Source organism: Gallinula chloropus (assembly GCF_964237585.1).
Source record: "Gallinula chloropus genome assembly, chromosome: 6".
Lineage (NCBI taxonomy): Eukaryota > Metazoa > Chordata > Aves > Gruiformes > Rallidae > Gallinula > Gallinula chloropus.
In genome coordinates this window covers 32,797,583-32,816,761 of record NC_140091.1, presented here as the reverse complement: position 1 = coordinate 32,816,761, position 19,179 = coordinate 32,797,583, and the positions used below count along the sequence as shown (strand labels likewise).

General features: G+C 40.4%; 1 protein-coding gene across 1 annotated transcript in view; it reads left to right on the top strand.

The window, feature by feature from the left end:
- SNX7 (sorting nexin 7) overlaps positions 1–17,276 on the top strand; it is a gene marked incomplete at its 5' end in the record, with an annotated part of 29,008 nt that extends 11,732 nt beyond the window's left edge. Inside the window, 4 exons of the mRNA XM_084266189.1 lie at positions 422–621; positions 3,344–3,430; positions 8,614–8,766; positions 16,901–17,276. Of these exons, the coding sequence (XP_084122315.1) occupies positions 422–621; positions 3,344–3,430; positions 8,614–8,766; positions 16,901–16,981 (521 nt within the window). The 3' untranslated portion in view covers positions 16,982–17,276. The remainder of the gene's footprint in view (positions 1–421; positions 622–3,343; positions 3,431–8,613; positions 8,767–16,900) is intronic.
- Between the last annotated feature and the right edge of the window lie 1,903 nt (positions 17,277–19,179).

The window sequence follows — 19,179 nt, the reverse complement described above, 5'->3', positions numbered from 1 at the left end:
CTGCCAGTTTTATCAACTGAGACAGGGTTCAGAGCATTACTGCAGCAGAGGAGTTCAAGGCCGTAGAGGCAAGTCTGCTGCTCTAGCTCCTCTCCCCCTGTATGAAGACAACATGAAATAATCCAGGTCATTGGGTGATGTGAATACAACTCTTCAGGTCTGCCTGAGTGTCTATGTCCTTTTGGAATGACTGGGGTGCTTCTGCTGATAGATTCCTTGGAACTACTTAATTACAATACATTAATCCATTAGTTTATTCACATACAATGAACTGCAGTTTACTTATTTTGGTCACTTGAACAAATTTAAACATTAGCCCCAGTCTCTCGCTTTCCTGACAGTAGGTAGGAGGTTGCAATTAGTATCTCTTAGATACCTATTAATGAACAAAAGATTAACATGGGTGTATGTTCCTGTTAAGAGTACTTCAATGAAATGAAGGAATATGGCCCCATCCACACGCTCTGGTCAGCATCAGAAGAAGATATAGCAGACTCCCTAAAAGGTGTTGCCAGCTGCATCGACAAGTGCTGCAAGGCTACGGAGAAGCGAATGGCAGGGCTCTCAGAAAACCTGCTGCCAATCTTGCATGAATACGTTCTCTACAGTGAAATCCTGATGGTAAGGTTTCCTTCAGGCTTCCACATGGGGGTAAATAGCACTTGGCTTACTGCCAAAGTCTAGAAGGAAATTTGTACTTGATGAAAATGATTGTTACTATAGGTGCACAGCATGGGATGGCTGTCCCTTCGCAGAGAATCTGGTTGGCCCTGTTTCCTTTGTGAATCAGGCAAGAGGCAGCCCTTCTGGAGAAGAGCTTGATAAGTTTGCATGACCAGCAGCCTTGGTAGCTGTCTGAGGAGTGTCTGGTTTTGCCATCATTGTAGCAGAGAGGTGGGAACACGGAAAGGTTTGGGGAACAGCAGCTGAGAAAGACCTCCTCTGACACTGCTGAAATAGGAATTCATGGAGTAACAGATTGTGTGGGGGAAAAGGAATGGAGAGGTTTTTCCCTTTCTAGGAGATGTTCCTAAACTCTGTTTTCTTTTTTCAGAACAGCAGGGAACTTCCAGTGCCTGTGCTATTACATAAGCATGTGTTAGTCTTTGCCATAAGCTGATGCTCTCAGTTGCCTTTAAGACACACTTTTCTTACTCTTGGAGACAATGTAGAAAATCTGACTACAGAGTTGATAAACTCAGTGCTGACGGATAATCAACACAATTAAGTAACTGAATTCATATCATAATTCCCACTGTGCTGCCTCCAGAAAGCCAAATGTGTCTACAAAACCCTCTTTGTCCAGGCTTTGAGCAATGCAAGCTGAAGTTTCTGTTCTTGCCCTTCTGCTGGGAGCCCACACCCTAAGTCAGAGCAAGACCCAAGGTAACTCTGCCACTGTGTGGGGCATTGCAGATTTCACAGTAAGGCATAGCTACTGAGAGGTTAAGAATTACTGCTGCAGTGACTGTTGTCTTTAAAACAGCAGCCTCACTGAAAGAGAGACCATGCAAAATGACCCTCAGCTCACAGGCTCCATTATTTACACGTACCTGCAAGTAGATGGGGCTAGGTACAGCTTTGCTTAAAGGTCTGAAGATATTCCCATCCTAGCAATTGCTGGTCTTCTTCCTCTCCCCCACTTCTAAACTTATTTTTCAGAAGTGTTGCCCATGAGTGCTCCTGGCCTTCGTGCTACTGAAGAGATGCTGCCTGCCCATTGCCTTCTACTCTGCAGCCTGGCTCACCCTTTCTCAGGTGCTCTCTTTTGTCCAGAGCACAGAGAGGTTTCTGTGGCCAAACCCCTGAGTGCCTGCTTGGCTCTTCATGCACATGTTGCAAGCAGCTGTTGCCCACTGCATTTTCTGCTGGCAGTGTTCATGCAACACTTGCAATGCTGCACTAGGCTGCCCTGAGGTCCTGTCCAGAGGAAAATGTCCTCCACCAGTTTATTCCTGCTCTGCAACTGTTCCTTTCCTTTCAGTCATGGTGATTCTTTTATTCTTCCTACAGCTTACTTCCCTCTCACGGTTTGGAGAGGGAACTACTAGTCAGGATAAAAATACAATGGGGGAAGTCATGCACTAGTAAAACCTGCTCTCAGAGGTGTGCTTAACCCCTCATCACAGGGACCTTTGTGCCGTGCTGCCAAGGTCATGCACCAATGTGCCAAGGAAGGTGTGGTCAATACAATACAATCTTTGTACTTTCCAGTCTTAGGAATTCAGTCTTACCTGGGGAAAGAGATGAATTCATAGCTAAAATACTTAGATCTGGATTGGCTCCTTCCTAAATGACTCATAGAACAAATCTGGGGAGTGCAGAGTAATGCTGTGTCTCAGGGTGCAAACTGCAGCAATAAATTGGTTTTTGCCCCCCCTACATGAGGGTTTTGTGGCAGGGCACCCTTAAATATTACACCAAAAATTGTAAAAGTATAGTAGTATGTTTTAAAAGCACTGTCCCTCTGTTTGCTGTGAGAAGTCAGCACTTGTCTATAGTTGTAGCACATTAAAATAATTGTGTTTATCTTACTTTAAGGAGTAACTATGATAAAAGTTGCCAAATAGTCACTACAAGAGTTTTTAAAGCAGCAAAAGAAATAGTACAAAAGAGAAATAATTTGTAATACAAAGGAAAGCTCTTCCAGATATACTTGGTTTGCTTCTGTGCTTAAAGCTAAACATTTTCTGTATTTATCTAACCAAAAGATGTTCTGTGCTGTTGAAACACAGATTTACCAGCATTAGTATGTATTACTAATCTATTACTCAGAATTGCCCAAAGTCAGGTTTACCAATTTCTTCTAGTGAGTACCTGTTCAAAAAGAAGCACTGAAAAATTACATGAAAATTACCCTCCTAAATTATTGTATTAAGTTTGTTAAAGTGACAGGATTTCAAAGAGAACTTGGTCACATAGAGACAGCTAGAGAAGGGAGAGCTGCTTGTGCCCTGTGCTGTTTCAACACGCCCTATGCTAGAGGTGAATACTGAAAATCTCTGCAGTATATGCAGAAGCAGTAAAACCAGTTGTGGCAAGGTAATGTAAAAGGTTTTGAGATTCAGAATGGTCACATATTCCCTGCTTCTGAATGGCAGATTCTTGCAGCACTGGCTTTGGAAAACACCTCAGGTAAAATACATGTATTGAAAAATAAGTCTTCCATTATTGTTATTTTTTTTTTCTTGAGGAAAGTACATGTATCATGTTAGAAGTATTAAATGGCATCATTCTGTGATGTTGCCTTATTCAATAGACAAGTTGTAAGATGGTTTTCTGAATAGATGGTTAAAATTTGGTGCCATTTACATTTCTGTTGTGTTTGTTTTTCTATATTAAGGGTGTTTTGAAAAGGAGAGACCAAATTCAAGGCGAGCTTGACTCCAAAGTTGATGCTTTAGCCAATAAAAAGACAGAAAAGGATCTGGTGAGTATGTACAGAAAGCTGAAGTCTTCCAGGCCTTATTGTAACTGCAAAAGATGATCTTCTGAAGGAAGCATGTCCTCTCAGGGCATGCTTTCTGATTCCACAGTGCCTCTATAATTCTCATTCTGAGATGATTTGGTCTTTGTAGCTACACATGCCAGGCAAAGGCAGTCATGAGAAAGATGCAGAGATTTAGTAGATAGGCTGCTGGAGCAAAGGCCTGGTCATAGTGGGTGACCACAGTGTTTTGGCAACATAGACAGTACCACAGCTTATTTTTACCATTTCTGTTTCCTTCCATACTGAAGTTAAAAGAAAGTAAGTCTTGCTGTAGTGCTCTGGTACCTGCTGCTCCACTGATGTAGGGGGCAGAGCTGTTCATTAAAGTTATTTAAAATAGAAAGTTCTGGATTCTGTTCTTTCAGGCTTCTGTCTCACCTGGTTGGGCCCAGGGATGTTTCCTTGTGACACCTTCATTCGTTCTAGTGAGGTCAGAAAGTACCTGGCAGCCCATTCGGCCTGTGGAGCCTCACCCCTCAGTGAGGCTCCACAGGCCGAATAAAGGGAACTTCTGGGGTGGGTATTGCCATTTAAAAATTGTGTTACTGTCTCACTCTCCAGCCTAAGGAATGTCCTATTAGTGTGGTGTTAACAAACAGTGTTACACTGGAAATAATACATAAAGATGACTAAATAATAATCACTGGAACTCTTTAGTACATGAAAGGAGGAAGTCCTTGACATTTCAGATACTTTTTATTAGGGTTGTCTTAATTAGTTTTCATGTAAAGATGAGTTGTTTAGATAGCTTTTGGCACTTGAAATGCTTATTTTTATTTGTCACTGAGCTAAATAAATACGAATATATTACTGCTGTCCTCTATCTGTGATGGCTATGGTATATTTTGTAACATTTTGCCTCTGTGTGCTGCAGTGGGACAGTAAGTAAATCTGGTTTTGTTTTTTTCTGAAGTAGAAATTCTGTCTACTTACACTGTCCTCTTGTTTCACCACCTTTGTGTTCTCTAATCTGAGGGTTTTTTTTTGTTTCTCTACTTTATCTGCTGCTTCACCTGTCCTTTTTTCTCCTTTTATATACAAGGTTTGAGGCTGTTATCAACTGTATGGTGGACGGGGAGCTGGAGAAGGCCCCTAGCCTGGGAGCTGGGGTAGCAGGTCCCAGTCCTCTGATGGCTGGAGGCCTGATGCTGCCTTGGCAGTGCACGGGCAGTCCTGTGTTGGGCTCCTCCTGTAGCCTGCTCGTGTCTCCAGCACCCCGTGCCATGAGCATTCGTTGCACTGCCTGTAAAGGGACTGTATATATTCACAGTGCTCCTTATAGGCCCCTTCCAACTTGAGATGTTGTGTGATTTTATGATTCTGCACATTAAATCAGGCCGAAAGGAGTGCTGTCTGTCAGTTACTTGTATGCAGCTAGTGACAGCACCTTCTGACCGCTGCGTCCCTTTTAACCAGCGCTTCCCGTTTCTGGGGCTTGTTGGCCACCTGCTGAACTCAGCTGCGTTTGCTCGGAGCGGTTCAGCGACGAGTTCCAGTCCCACGCAGCTTGTTTAGCAGCCAGGCATTGCTGGCCACCACAGGGAAGGGAACACTGCCCAGCAGGACGTGCTCTTTTCAGAAGGTCTTTCTGCTGTAATCTGGTGGAGTCCTCAGACAAGGTACACTTGCTGTTCCTGAACTGTTGTGGACAAAAAGGAACGTGTTTTTCTTTAGCGTAGTATTGATCGTACCACGTTGATTGGATATTGACACCGGTTTACTCCATAATGAGGTGCTTGTTCTTGCTTCCAGTAAAATTCTGAGACCAGTTTGCAGAATCTGGTCTTTTTTCACTCTTTCTGTGTTTCCAAAACTGTGTTTACCCTTTTGGTAAAAGCCTTTGGACAGTGTGATTACCCGGGTGATCAGACCTTTGCTTTATCTTTCCAACCTCTCTATTTCTTGCTCATTTCAAAAAGTTACATTTCTGAGAGCCTGATTCTCCTTGCAGTCTCACAAAAGCAGTAGAACAGATGTCTGTTGGTCTAATCGGATCATAATAGCCTGTGTTCTCTAATTGAGTGGCAGCTGTATCCTGAAGTCTTTTTCTTGATTAGAAGTTGAAGCCTTTTTTATTATTGATAGTTAGGCCACAGAGAATGGTGTACTGCTATTTTCAACCATTCAAATAACTATTAACTGTTGTCTTAATAATTTTTTACTATGTTTTATATTTTATTAAGTGTTGAAATATTTTGCCAACATTTCCAAGCAGACTTATTTCAGAATAAAGGGTGGTCATAACACAGGTGCTGTTACTGGAATTGGTGTCAAACACCGAGTTTGGCACATTGCTATTCCTAAAGAACTCATGTAGCATCTAATAATCTCATAGATGTCAGATTGAACTTGTCAGTGCAATCTAGTAGCCAGAAATTCTGCTGACAATGAGTGGCATGAACTCTAATCTCATTTGAAGTACATTTCCACCATAGATGAGGAATCTCAGACTGTCATTAGAGCTAATAAAAGGCTGTGAGATCTTTAGCATTGGTCACGGCAAACATTAAATGATTTAACAAACAGGAGGCTATACAGCAGAATACAAAACATCCCCAAGGTCACTGCAGCTGCAATAGGCTGGAATCACTAATTAAACCTTATGAGATGTCAGGCTCATTGGCTGGGAAAGAACGTTTTCTTGACCTGTGCCTCTGCCACTTTTCAATTGCATCTTATGGCGTTGCTGAGAAGCCAAAACTTTGTCCCTCACTTCAAAATGTAGCCCATGAAGACAGAGGTTCTTTAGGGTGTGGAAGGACTGGAGCCTGATTTTGCATGTGGGCTCTGACAGAGATATTTGTGAAGACTTCTGCTTATCTAGACCTTTCTTACCTCCAGAGCTCTGGCTATGAAGACATTGGAGTTCATGGCTCTGTCACTCCCACACTCCATTCTGAGGGCATACAAAGCAATGCTAGTGCATCCCTTCATGGTATGGGAGATTTTAACAGTTTTGGTGCTGCCACTAGTGCTGATAGTAATTCTGACAACAGGTTGGTATAATGTGCTCTGACAGAACCAGAGAAGCACTAAATTCTAACTTAAGGATTCTAGTGTTCAGGCTTGAAACTGAGTAGTGAAGAGATGAAATGCTGAAGCTATCACATTCTGAATATATTTTGTATTGCCTAGCTGTGGGATTAATTCATGCAGCAGATAGAAATTTATGGTATTTTGCACAGCAGGATAGTGTAAAATGCCGTGTCACTTTCTAGGTAATTTGGGTGTTGGGCCAGGGCTGTTTGGCTGCAGGTCACACTGTTCATGTCCTGTAGTGCTCTGCCCCAGCAGTGTCTGTCCCCCACCTCCCTGTCCCGCGGTCTGATGTCCGATCAGCACTGCGCTGGCTTTGCAGATCGCTGAGCGAGATGTGACGTAGCACACCAGCTGCCTCGCTGAGAGCAATGCAAGGAAATGGATTCAGAATCATAGTTCATTTTCAGCATAAACTGTAACAATTTACACTTTGTAAATGAGGAACAGACGAGGTGGGTGTTTTTGTTGAGACCAAACCTTTCTTCTTTGATTTCTGCTGTCATGGCAGCTGAAGAGGGTGGCATATATGCTTCATTTCAAAAATAACCCAAAACCCTCTCTACTTGAGATGAAGAAGTGTGTCATAATTCTGTCTTTAGACCTTAAGCCCAACCCTTGCTTTAATATAACACAAAGTTTCTTTTGGGCTTTAGAGACAATGTTTAAATCACATATCCAGGCAGGGATGTAGAACAGAGTCTGCCTGTCCATGTCAGGTTGTGACTATACCATGGAAGAAATTTGTAGTTCCTAGAAAAGGCAAGACAAAAACATACTGTAAAATAGTGTCTTCAAGATACAAAGAACAAGATAAAGGGAAGCTGCCACAGCCAGGACTTGTAAGTCAGAGTTCTTTACTTGTGTAGCCTAGCTCATTCCCATATAGGGACTTCTTGCAAAAGCAGAAAATGGATTCGCTGCTTTTCCTACTCCAAATCATCTAAAACTATTCACTGTTTTCAGTATTCTGTGTGCATTCGTTTCTGGTATTTGAAGAAAAGGCAATTACCTAGTAACATACCCTGTAATTCCTTTAAAGGTGATTTCCCTACATTTAAAGACTTGGATTAGCATTTTCATATTGCACACAGTGTTGATAGTTGAAGTTATCCTTGTCCATAGTTTGACTACTGGACTGGCTAGATAATTGAACTTTTCAGTGGTGCCCAGTGACAAGACAAAGGACAACAGGTATGGACAGGAACACAGGCAGAAGATGGCCCTCATTCTGTGACTGGGTACCAACCAGAACTGACACAACCGATTACCAAACGTTACAATAGGTAACACAGTCACTGGGAAGACTAGAAGACTCATAAAGAGAGGGCGCCTGTCCAATTGCTCATTTCCATTAGCAACTGGAAGATCACTTTATGCATCTACAGTAATTAGAAGAAAATAACATCTGTAGAGTAGACCTCAAGGTTTTTGATCCTGGACTGCTGTGAAAGAGTTTCTTCTCTGCAGAAGTCCTTTGGCTTTATTTCTTTCTCTGCTTCTGCATTCCTCTCTCCCTCACGTGGTCACACAGAGGTTAGTTCCACAGGAAAGGATGGCAAGGTGACAAGCAAGAAAGTTTGTGCTTTTGATTTCTGCTGTCTTCTGCCCTTTCTGGTTTCTTCTGAGGTTATCGAAGTTTCTGTTTCTGGGTTGTCTCAGTTTTTAGGGCCAAATCTAACTGGTTTAAGTTGATTCTGCTGCAGTAAAGCCCTCTACATTTTCCCTTTTTAGATGTACTACTGTCAAGTGCTAGTAAAGAGGTGCCAGAGTCTGAAGCTTCTCAGTCAATAAAAGTATCTTCAGCAACACTTTTAATTCTGGGCTAGAATTTCTGTAACTAATATTTTGGAAATTGTACCATGTTATTGATTAGGAATAAAATTTCAATTTATCCCTGGGGAATGATTATTGATTAGGAATAAAATTTCAATTTATCCCTGGGGAATGGTTTTCTGAGTGAAATTAACTACCAGCCTTGGTGCTGCAGTCCTGCTTACCTGCAATACAATCCCGTGATTTCAATCACTTCAAATTCAAAGTGGTGATTTTATTACTACTTTTTAATGTTTGCAATTCATATTTAGTTCTCAGAAGAGATCGGGAAACTTGAAGACAAAGTCGAGTGTGCCAATAATGCTCTGAAAGCTGACTGGGACAGGTGGAAGCAAAACATGCAGTGTGACATGAGATCAACGTTCACTAACGTGGCTGAGAAGAACCTCCGTTACTATGAAGAGGTAAAACACTTTCTCAGAGCAATATTACTTTTTCATTGATTATTTTGGTGGAGAAGTCCACGGGTCATCTGTAAAGTGGAGTTTTTGCATTTCAGTTCAGATTTGTGCTGACTTGAGCGTTAGTTTTTGTGGGGAGAGGGAGACAGTTACCCTTAATCTGACATGTTCGAAGCAAAATGTGTTTTATTTGTGCCCAAGCGGTTGGTCCTGAGTCCATCATCGACAGAGGGCACTCTTGGTTTACTAACCACAACCATGTGGAACATATTTTTCAGTTCAGTGTCAGCTGCTGTATTTCAGTTTGGAAACCTTTTGCTGCAACTGCATGAACAAGCCCTCTGGAAAGCTCAAACTTGTGGAAATGATTTTGTATGAGGAAAGCATTCAGACAGCACATTCACAAAGTCCTCTTTGCTGTTTCTCTGAGGAATGGTCTTTCATGAAATAATCAGACTTCACAAGGATACAGAACAACAATACAGTTTTGAGAAGTCAATATAAAAAGCTTATTGCACTTGTAAAAATATAAATGCTGCAAGTGTACACAATCAGTGCACTGAATCTTTTTATAATTAAAACTTCTTACTTCAGAAAGAAAAGTGATTGAACTTAGATTTTTACCTTCCACCCAAATGCCACAGCTGGTATTCCTGGTAAGGATTCCCTTTTACAAGAATGGATACTAAGAGAATGTAAAAACATGTAACAAAATATGTTAAGCATTCTGCCAGGTTTCCTCAGGGGGAGTGTGTTGGTGCTGGAAGTGTGTGTTTTGAAAACACCCCAGATGTGAATTTTTTTTAAGGATTCCTCCTTATTTTGGGGAAACAATTGGAATACACTAAGCCATCTATTAATAAAAAATTCCAGATTTTCACAGATACATGTTGACATCTGTAACTTCCAATCCTGTATTTTGAACTTTTTATGGATTGCCTGTTAGCCAATGACAGTGTCCTGATTTCACAAATCATTTTGTTAAAACATAATTGAAAAGACAGAGCTCTTGATCATCAAGTCTAATTAATTAACATACAGTCTGTGAGATGCATGGACATTGACAATCTGTTGTTACATATTAAGATCAAAATATTTTCTGAAATCAGGCAGGAAGCTTTTGGCATCCTCTCACATTTTCTTCAGATATTGCTGATCTCTGACTTCTATACCAGCAATATGTACGTTAAAACAGTGCTAAATATACTGGAATATTTTCTTAATGAATGATTAGCTAAATTAAAACACAAAAATAATTCTTTGGTCCTCTTTCCTGTCTACAGATGCTTTTTGCTGAATTAGAATCTTAATTCAGAATGCCAAAGATTGTACTGTATGTGAAATTACTATCATAAGTCACAGACTGCAGAGGATGGCTCAGCTACCTCTGTAACTGCCAGTGGTTCTTCTTAAATAGCCTCTGAAGTAACAGACAAAATGGTTTATACTGAGGCATTACTCTTTATTGGTGCTTTTCCTCAATAGTGAAATCTGCATAAACTGTTTTTGCTGTTACATCTCAGTTGATGTAGATTTTTGAGAAAATACCTTATTTTCCTGCAGCTGTTGCAGTAATAGGAAACGCTGTGCTAACTGCATCGCTCCTTCTTTGCAGAGTGAGGGCTTGCCAGGCTTTTTTCTGCTTTAGCAGAAAATCATTATTTTAATGCTGACATTTAAGAGATTTATACAAAATTAATATTGGCTTGGGATTTTTGATCCACAGTGTGTATGTTTATTTGAGACCTGTGGTTAATGCTGATGATTAGTTATTGGAGAAGTCATTACTGGCAGAGGCCCTTGGATCACAAACTACAGGTGTGTAATGCACTCCTGACAACAGCAGAAAGAAGCCCTGGCATCTGCTTTTGCTGTTTGGAAGGGAACCTTCAGGAAGGGAATCTCACAAACCTGAGAATCAGAGTATGATTTTTACACTTTCAGTAGAAAACAAAGTCCTACCTTAAAGATAATAGTTTGAGCCTCCCTCGTTAAACTCATGCACAAGGACAGTGCCTGTTACAGTGTTTTTTCACTTGTTCAGCCACTCCTTGCATCATTAACCCTCTCTCACAGGTCCAAAGTTAAACTACTCCTTCATGCTTTTGATGCACCATTTCATGCTTACTAATCCTTTTCTTGCTGTAGCATTCCTCATCTTATTTCTTGCTTTTTTTCCCTACCCCCATACCCCATTGATGCCATGGATATGATTCAGTTGCACAGCCCTTCTGTCCATCTCCCACAAGGACTCATCTGCTTCCTTACTCAGTCACTACCTGCTTCTCCTTTCCACACCTTCCCCCCAGCACCCCACCCCAGTGCAACTCGTGTTCTTCCCTCTCCTGGAGCAGTGTCCCATTCCCTTCTCTATGGCAGTGTTTTACCATGCTGGTGCTCAGCCTTGCTGACTTCATTTCCCAGGTGTGCAACCTCCCCAGGAGTTACTAACTGTTCCTGGTAGTGGCTGTTCTCTGCATCCCTTACATGTCTGAGAACTACAGAGTAACAATCTCACATTTTCTGTTGGCTTTTGCAGTAGAGAATCCAGTCCTTCCAGACGTTATCGAACTAAAGCCAGTGTGATGAAGTAAAGCATAGCAGTGTGTCAAAGTGCACTGGAATTTCTAAAGTGTAGTTTCCCATTTGTCACCATAAGGAGGAGGAGTACGACCTTGCATTTGTTTGGATTTTTCCCTAATTGTAGTTGCCTTAGGATTCAGCTGTCAACTTCTCAAGCATCACTTAGCTAGCACAGAAGAATACATCCCCCTTAAGCTGTAATGTTCACATCACACAAAGTGCTACTTTAGTGTTACATGGAGTTATATTTCTCTGGATTTACTAATTAAACCAGGTAAGGGTATTTCTGTAGCCTTCTGGTTTATTCACTATCTATGTTTAATGCAATTGAATAAGAAGGGTTCCTTTGTTTCTACAGCAGTGCAGTCACCAATCTCTTGGTGTATCTCATTGCTGTGGTAACAAAGGCACTAATTAAAGCCCAGTGTTGCAAATTTACAGGGTGCTCCTATGCAGAACTGTGAGAATGAAGGCTTTCCTGTGATCATGTACAAGTTATGTTATGTTATAATACATTTAAATATGTCACTTAGTAGCCAGGAATGACCATGACTGACCAATTATTTGGCAGTTCCATAGAGTTCTCTACTTCCTTACTTTGCTTCTGGAAAAGAGTTTTAAAATACAAACTTAAGTCTCTCTGTATTCCACAAAGGCCTAAAGCTAATAACACACTGCATTAATAATGACTGTGAATGCAGTGCTAAAATAGAGATGACTGTTTAAAATCCAGAACTCGACTCCTTTTTCTGAAGCCAACAGCTCCCACTTGTTTGCCTTACAGGGAGCAGTTGACTGAAGTATGTGTTAACATCGTACCCTTTGTTCTATTGCTTTTCCCCATGCCCTGTGGGTGACACTGTTGTCTGAAAACTCACACCTCAGTCCAGAATCTGTCTAACAGCTGAAATCAGAAACTGTCTGCAGGGTGGAACTTAGAGTGGAGAAATCTGATGGTCACCTGGAGTATTTTCATTGTTAGGTATAGATATTCTGTAGAGCCCTAAAGATGCAGCATTACTAAAACCAAAACAAGAAACAAAGTTGTTGGTGGTGGTATTATGCTTTAGCTAGCATGTCTGCAGTGTTCCTGGTGCAAATTAGCAAAACCAAACCTGGCAACATTAAACTAGTTTCAAAGAGAAATTGAACATTTACTAATTTTTTCCTTTTGCTTTTCTTCTGCATTTCCTGTAGCCTCTAGGATATTTACATCATAAAAGAAAAAGAAGCACTTTTATTTTTATCAGCAAAGAACTTTTTTAACCTGTTCTATTCAGAAGAAAACACCTGAATAAGTGGCTGGATTTTGCAGCCCTATCCAAAGACTAGTTACACATTATAAATCCAGCAAATATACCAGAGTTTCATTTGCCACTGCTCACGAGGCACTCGCAAATAGAGCAAGATTGGTGGGGTTTTTTTCACAACATAGGATGATATTTAATTAGTTTTGGCATTGAAAGAACATGTTTTTCCTTGTGGATGTCTGAGCCTTTGTTTTAAATCATAGCCTCTAATTTTATTTTTCACATGTCAAACCAATCCCATTAAACCTTTGCAGCTTAATCAGATAAAAAGCTAAAGTTATCTTTTATATTGTGAGGCCCTTTTTGGTATTGGAACGGCTTACTCTTCCAAAATGATAAATAATTTCCTGATTTTCCTAACTATTTCAAGCACAATTTAGTTTATTTCTCTGACCTACATTGTTGTACAGGCATAAATTGATCCAGAAGATTCATTAGGGCGAAACAATGCTCCTTCCCCATTGCAGCAACTCCCCTCTAACTCCAAAGCCCTTATGTACCTCTCTATCTAATGTGAGCTGTAGAAAAATAGATGAGATTGGTTGTTTGCCCTAGAGGGCTTTGTAGTGATGCATTTAACTAGTCATTTGGTTGCGTAGCAGAAAGGTAGCTGCTCATGCATGTTGACCACTCCTACCTTAGCAATGCCTGGGAATTTAGCTAACAAATTTCATGTGATTTTCATCATGATTTTCATCACACGGCTGAGCTGGTTTGTCTCTGTGCATGTCTCTTCAAAGCCAGGATCTCTCTTTCAGCCTTCATTCACTTCAACATAAAAATTTATTCCAAATACATTTAGGGAGACTTTTTTATAGTGGAAATTGCTATTTCTTTGCACTCTAGTTTTTGTTTCCTTGCACCCTGAAACTATGGCAGTATTTTTTGTCTGTCTTTCGAACATGCACAGGGCTTCATTTTCAGATTCCCTTTCAGAAAATGCCATCATAAATGGTATTTTTAAGGTATCAACCATGGAAATGAGGGAACTGGAACAGAAACACACATGGCATGTGACACGCTGCTTCTGTTATCGTCCCTACTACACATTCTATTTTTAGATCTCTTTTTCAGTTAAACAGGCAATTGTACTTGATGAAAACCTTTCTCCTATTTTTTTCTAAAAAGGCTGTTGCAGAATAGATGTGTGAGCTGCAGTGGTAATCAGAATATTTTAGGTAAAGTAGCCTTATTTAAGCTCTTGCTATTTCATTTTGTGTATTTAGGCTTTTTAATGTCTTCTGCTGGGCTTTTACAAGTAATTGGATTATGAATTTCAATCCTAGGCATGCACATTTAATTTCCTGGGTTTGGGTTTTCTTCTTTTTCTCTTTCTGCCTCCTTTGTGAGAGCTGCCTGATCCTCTACTTAGATCCCTGGTTTCAACGGAACGAAGTAAAACCATTGAGTAATAGTGCTGAAGTATACACATCACTAACCAAGTGTCGTTCATGGAGTTCATGCTTCACAGTATAAAAAGCCTGAGCCTAAGGCACAGAGACCTAGTTTTGTTTTGGTGTGGTTAATTATAAAACTTGTCAGCTGTATCGGCTCTGTGATGTCTGACAGGGAAATGAGACACCATTGCTCTTACATTTTGGAAAATGTCTTTTGGTTATATAAATAAGGATTAAATTAAAAAACTGAATAACTTGTGTACCTGAACAAAATGCTTTGCATCTTTGTCGGGAGAGACTTCAGTAGATTGTATCTCTCTGGTTAAGTAACATATTGTGATTGCATTTTAACACGTGCAGCTTGGCTCAGTGCTGCAAAGAGAACAGAAACCATTTTTACATTCTGGCCAGTGCTGATATATGTGTTTTAATGCACATCACTGAAACTACACAATTACAGAACATGGAGTTACCTGCCATAAATTAAACTGCCATTCAGAAAAAAAGTCCATCGCTGCCAACAAAAGACACAGTCTGAAGAAACAGTCATCATTTCTTGTCCCACACCTAGATAAAACTGAGGAGAACAGATGTGCCTTGCAGCTTTCTAGGATAGTAATCCAGCCTGGGCTCTAGCAAACAGAACTCTGAGTCCGAGCACCACAGTGAAGACACATTGCTGGCAGCTGCCTTGTTGACATTTTAAAACCAAGATGCCACCTTCCAGCTCAAGCATCTCAGACTCAGCTGACAGTGCCACATGAAGTAGGGGAGAATCTAATGATCAAACCTTAAAGGCTTCATACAAAAGGTCAAAAAGACTTTGTAAATCAGAAATCAGTTTGTAATACTTGCAGATCCCTCTTCACGCTGACACCATTTTCACCATTTCTACCTCATTTTTTTACCATTTAAAAATAACATTTCTCCAAGAAGTCAGTGGAGAAAGCAGTTTTCCACACGAATCTTGCCCTCTTATTCACAGTAATTCAAACCTTAGCTGGGCACTGAACAGCAGCACAATGTTGTGTGCAAAAGCAGCAGAAGCTAGTTGGGGATTTTGCCAGCAAGAACAGAAAAGAAAGATTGGGGGAGTAGATTCATGGTTTCCATTCAATGTATGAATAGCAGGGACAGTCTGTAACATGCCTGATAACAACTAAGAACCTATGGAGAAGTTAGGTCCCTGATACTTTTGTCTTTGTGATCTCTTAGGCCAGTTGGCTGTTTTGACCTCTCTTGTTATCTTGCAGACCAACATCCTTTACTTTTTTATGTCTTGAGAGACATAATCATGGATGACTTTTGTTTTCTGTTTCTTGTTACCAATAATCCTATTGGGTGTCCTTGGTTCCACATCTCTGAGTCATCACGGACTCCCCCAGCTCCAGCCATCCTGTGTGTCTCCTTCATTTTGCTCTCTGAGCTTAGACTTTATTTGTGACTATGAGGTCTTCCCACTCATCTACTTGCACACAGCTATGCAACAACACCAGGAACTAAGCTTTTTAGTGGAATACAATTAAATCTACATACTTGATGGCAGAGTCTTGACATCATTCACAAGAAATGTCTCATAAGAGAGTGTTAGGTGGCTGTAAGTTCAAGCAGCATGAATGCTAGTGCACCTTCCATGTATTACTGAGTATTGACAGTTGGATGCTAGGTACTTCATTGTAGCTGGGCATAGGAACTTACTGTGAATAGCTTATGGCAAAAGTTTTCAATTAGGGAATGATGCTTTTTTCAGGGTACTGATTCAATTCAAAGTTCAGATAAATGCAGTCTGTTGTCCAGGTTTTAATACAAAGGAAGATATTTCCTAAGAAATTTCAGAAGGTTTTTTTATTGTGAATATTTCAGATTCATCATGAAAAAACTATGTACAGTAAGTAGTATATAAGTTGAACTGTCAAGAGCAATAGGTATGAGTGTATAAATCAAAATTTGATTAGAACATTTCCCTTTCAAGGCAGTGTTTTTCTTCAGTAGCATCAAAACAATAAAAATTATTGTATGAGTTTACCTGCCCTGTGATAATGACAGGCTTGAAATAGTGGTAACTGTTACTTTGGGTAACAAACATCAGCACAGCACAGGTTACCCAGTGATGGCCTTGCCATGACTCTCAACACTGATCTGTGATGTCTAATGGTTTGCCAAGCTGCCAACACTCACTTAAGCCAAACTGAACAGAAGTCATTTGGGGATTATTTTTTAAAAAAGTATTTTGCTGCCTACAGTTTTGGTGCTTCAAATAAAATAAAAAAAAGTTTGTACAATTATAAATGTATTTTTCCATGAGGAGAGAAATGCCATTTGTTGTAAGGATCACAATTTCCCCACCCCCTGGCTTTCTGGTCCCAATTCGTTCCCATTACTCAGGGGAAAAATGAATTCTCTGCGTGTTTAGAAAAATGTTTTCATTTAACTTGGAAGGAAAATTGGGTATACAATAGGAATCCACAGAGATTACAAGGGAACCGTGCCTGACAGCACGCTTTCTATTTGGAAGAAACCTTTGCCTGTAACTAAAGGGAGAGATTAAAGAAGAGCATAATTAACGTTAGCATCTTCCATGCTAACACATACAATTACAGTGCTCACACTGTGAGCCTGTCATAATGTAAAAGTGACCTTTACAGCTCACTCAGCATGTTGGCTAACATTTTGCATATCACTGAGCTGCCTAGGAAACCATATTTTGCTCTAACCACAGTCCCACAAAAGCAGCTTGTGACAATGGATATGTATTCTGGGGTTTTTTTTTTTCCTCCTTGACTACCAGGAATCTGTCTGCTATATTTGTATGGATCTATAGTTTGCTTTTTGGTTTTGTTTTTTAAGTGCCTTGCTACATGGGAGTCCTTCCTAGCATCTCAAAGAGTGGATCTTCATGTGGAAGAAGATTCTGAAGACAGGCCTTGAATACAATCTCTGCTTGATCTCTGCCTTTTCCATGCAGTTTCTCCCAACCAAAGAAGTGCTTTATACAAGATCAGATACACTATGAAATTTAACTGTTGAAAATCAGTGAAATGCAGGAAACCAGCTCATCAAAAACTCAGGTATTATAGTCCTGAAATACATTTTGGAACATGCTATATATTGCTTTATATTGCTTAGCTGTGATTTTACATATTTTTATGCAAGTGTTTGCATACAATTGTTTTCATAAATATTGCATAATTTGGATATAAAGTATTTTAAATATGTAAAAAAAGCTCCATTTTAATAAAAAATTTAATAAGGAAAGCTTGTCTTCATTCTGTGTCCTAGTCTTTACGAAGTACTTTGGTATTTTAGCATGCTTCTTGTACTCTCTTTGTTGAGTAATTTCCTGTCCTTACAGAACTACCTAGCATATTCTTCAAGAAGCTCTTCAGGATTATTTTACTGGATTGTGCCAGTCACCCGATGGCAACACAGCATGGAAAGATGCTGAACATGTTTTGTGAGATTAATGCTGCTTTAAAGTACTGTTAATTCAGTTTTCAGTATTTCCATGGATGTTTTTTAAAGGATAAATCAAAACCTGGCAGTTCATGAAACAGACTTGCAACAACAATACAATGTTAGTTGCAGCACAGATCCTGCCAACACAAAAGCTTCCATTTGGGGTTTGCAGGATCAAACCTTTTACTCCCATGGTGTAATCCATAACCTCCTCTCTCTCTGGACAGCCAGTGTGGAAGAGAAAGGGATAAGAAAGGAAAAGAGGGGTTTTCATTAAAATGATGAACTGACTCACTCACGCAATGTGCATGGAAGTGTTCCTGTCATTGAATGATTCCACCCAAAAGGTCTGTCAGTCCACACCTGGAATTCCTCAGTTGTTCCCCTGGTAGTTTAGGTCTGAGCAAGCCTAAGTCTGAACACAGAAAGAACGAGGCGCAGGACAGGGACAGCCTAACTGCAGCTCTGGCCTGGCACACCGGGGCTTCAGCCATCACCTTCACCTTTGTGGTGGCATTTTGTGAGCTTGCTCATGTCAGTCACCTGATAGTGAGAGGGGGTCAGTTCCTGAGCATGCAGCTGCACATGGGCCGCTGTGAACCTGTCCGACCTGGACAAGTTGTTTTGCGGCTTTGATTTTAAGGAATTCAGCTTGAAAGTGAGACGTGGAATATCAGCACAGCCTTTCCAGCAGTGCAGACAACTCCTCTCATGCTGCCCCCATGACATATTAACAAAAGCTCAGCTTTTTTTTTTTCCCCCAGCAATAAAATAGCAGTTCAGATGCTTCTGAAATGCCACAGGAAGATGCATCTGTCCCACCCTGTGTGGACAGCTCCCAGGAGGGAGGCATCCTGGTGGCGCTGGGCCGCGCTGTGCAGCATCGTGTCCAGCAGCTGCTGGCAGTGGATGCTTGCAGGAGGCATGGAAGAACAACGTGGCTGCACCATGCTCTTTTCCCATTATATCCTTCCCACTGATTTTTTTATGTTAGAGCTTCTATTAATGTGCTTAATAGCCATGAATGCCTTTCCTGTGCTTTATTTTTTTTTTCCATCTAAACTTTTAGGATTTACCATGCTGAGTATCTGTGGATTCCACAAATTAATTTTCAGGAAAAATCAATTCATTTTGTCATTTCCTAAACCTGCAACCCAACAATTTCAGGTAATTCCCCCTGCCTCTTAAATTATGAGAAGAGATGAGCAATTGTTTCTTATTTGTTTTCCCTGTGCCACTCAAGAATTTCCAAGCCTGTAGTGTGTCTTCCAAATGCTGCCTCTTTTCCTAGAGGAAAAGCCATAGCTTAGTACTATCTTGTACAGAAGGCGTTTCACATCTCTGCTCGTTGTTGCTTTTCTCTAGATTTTCTAGTTCTGCTACAACTGATGTTCAAAATGCAGGCCCACCACAAATGTACATGTTGCCAAAATTATGCTTTGATTTTTTTCATCATTCTTTCCTACAACTTCCTAATTTATTTTTTAAAGTAGCCCTGAATGCCGAGCTGCCATTCCACAGAACTGTCCACTAACATTAACAGCTATTCTGAAGGTTACTAAATAATTTAATTTACATCAGTGTGTATATATAGAAATGGCTTTTCTCCAGTGAGCATTAATTTGCATTTATTAGTAGTGACTTTTGCCTGCTGTTTTTAGCTCCTAATC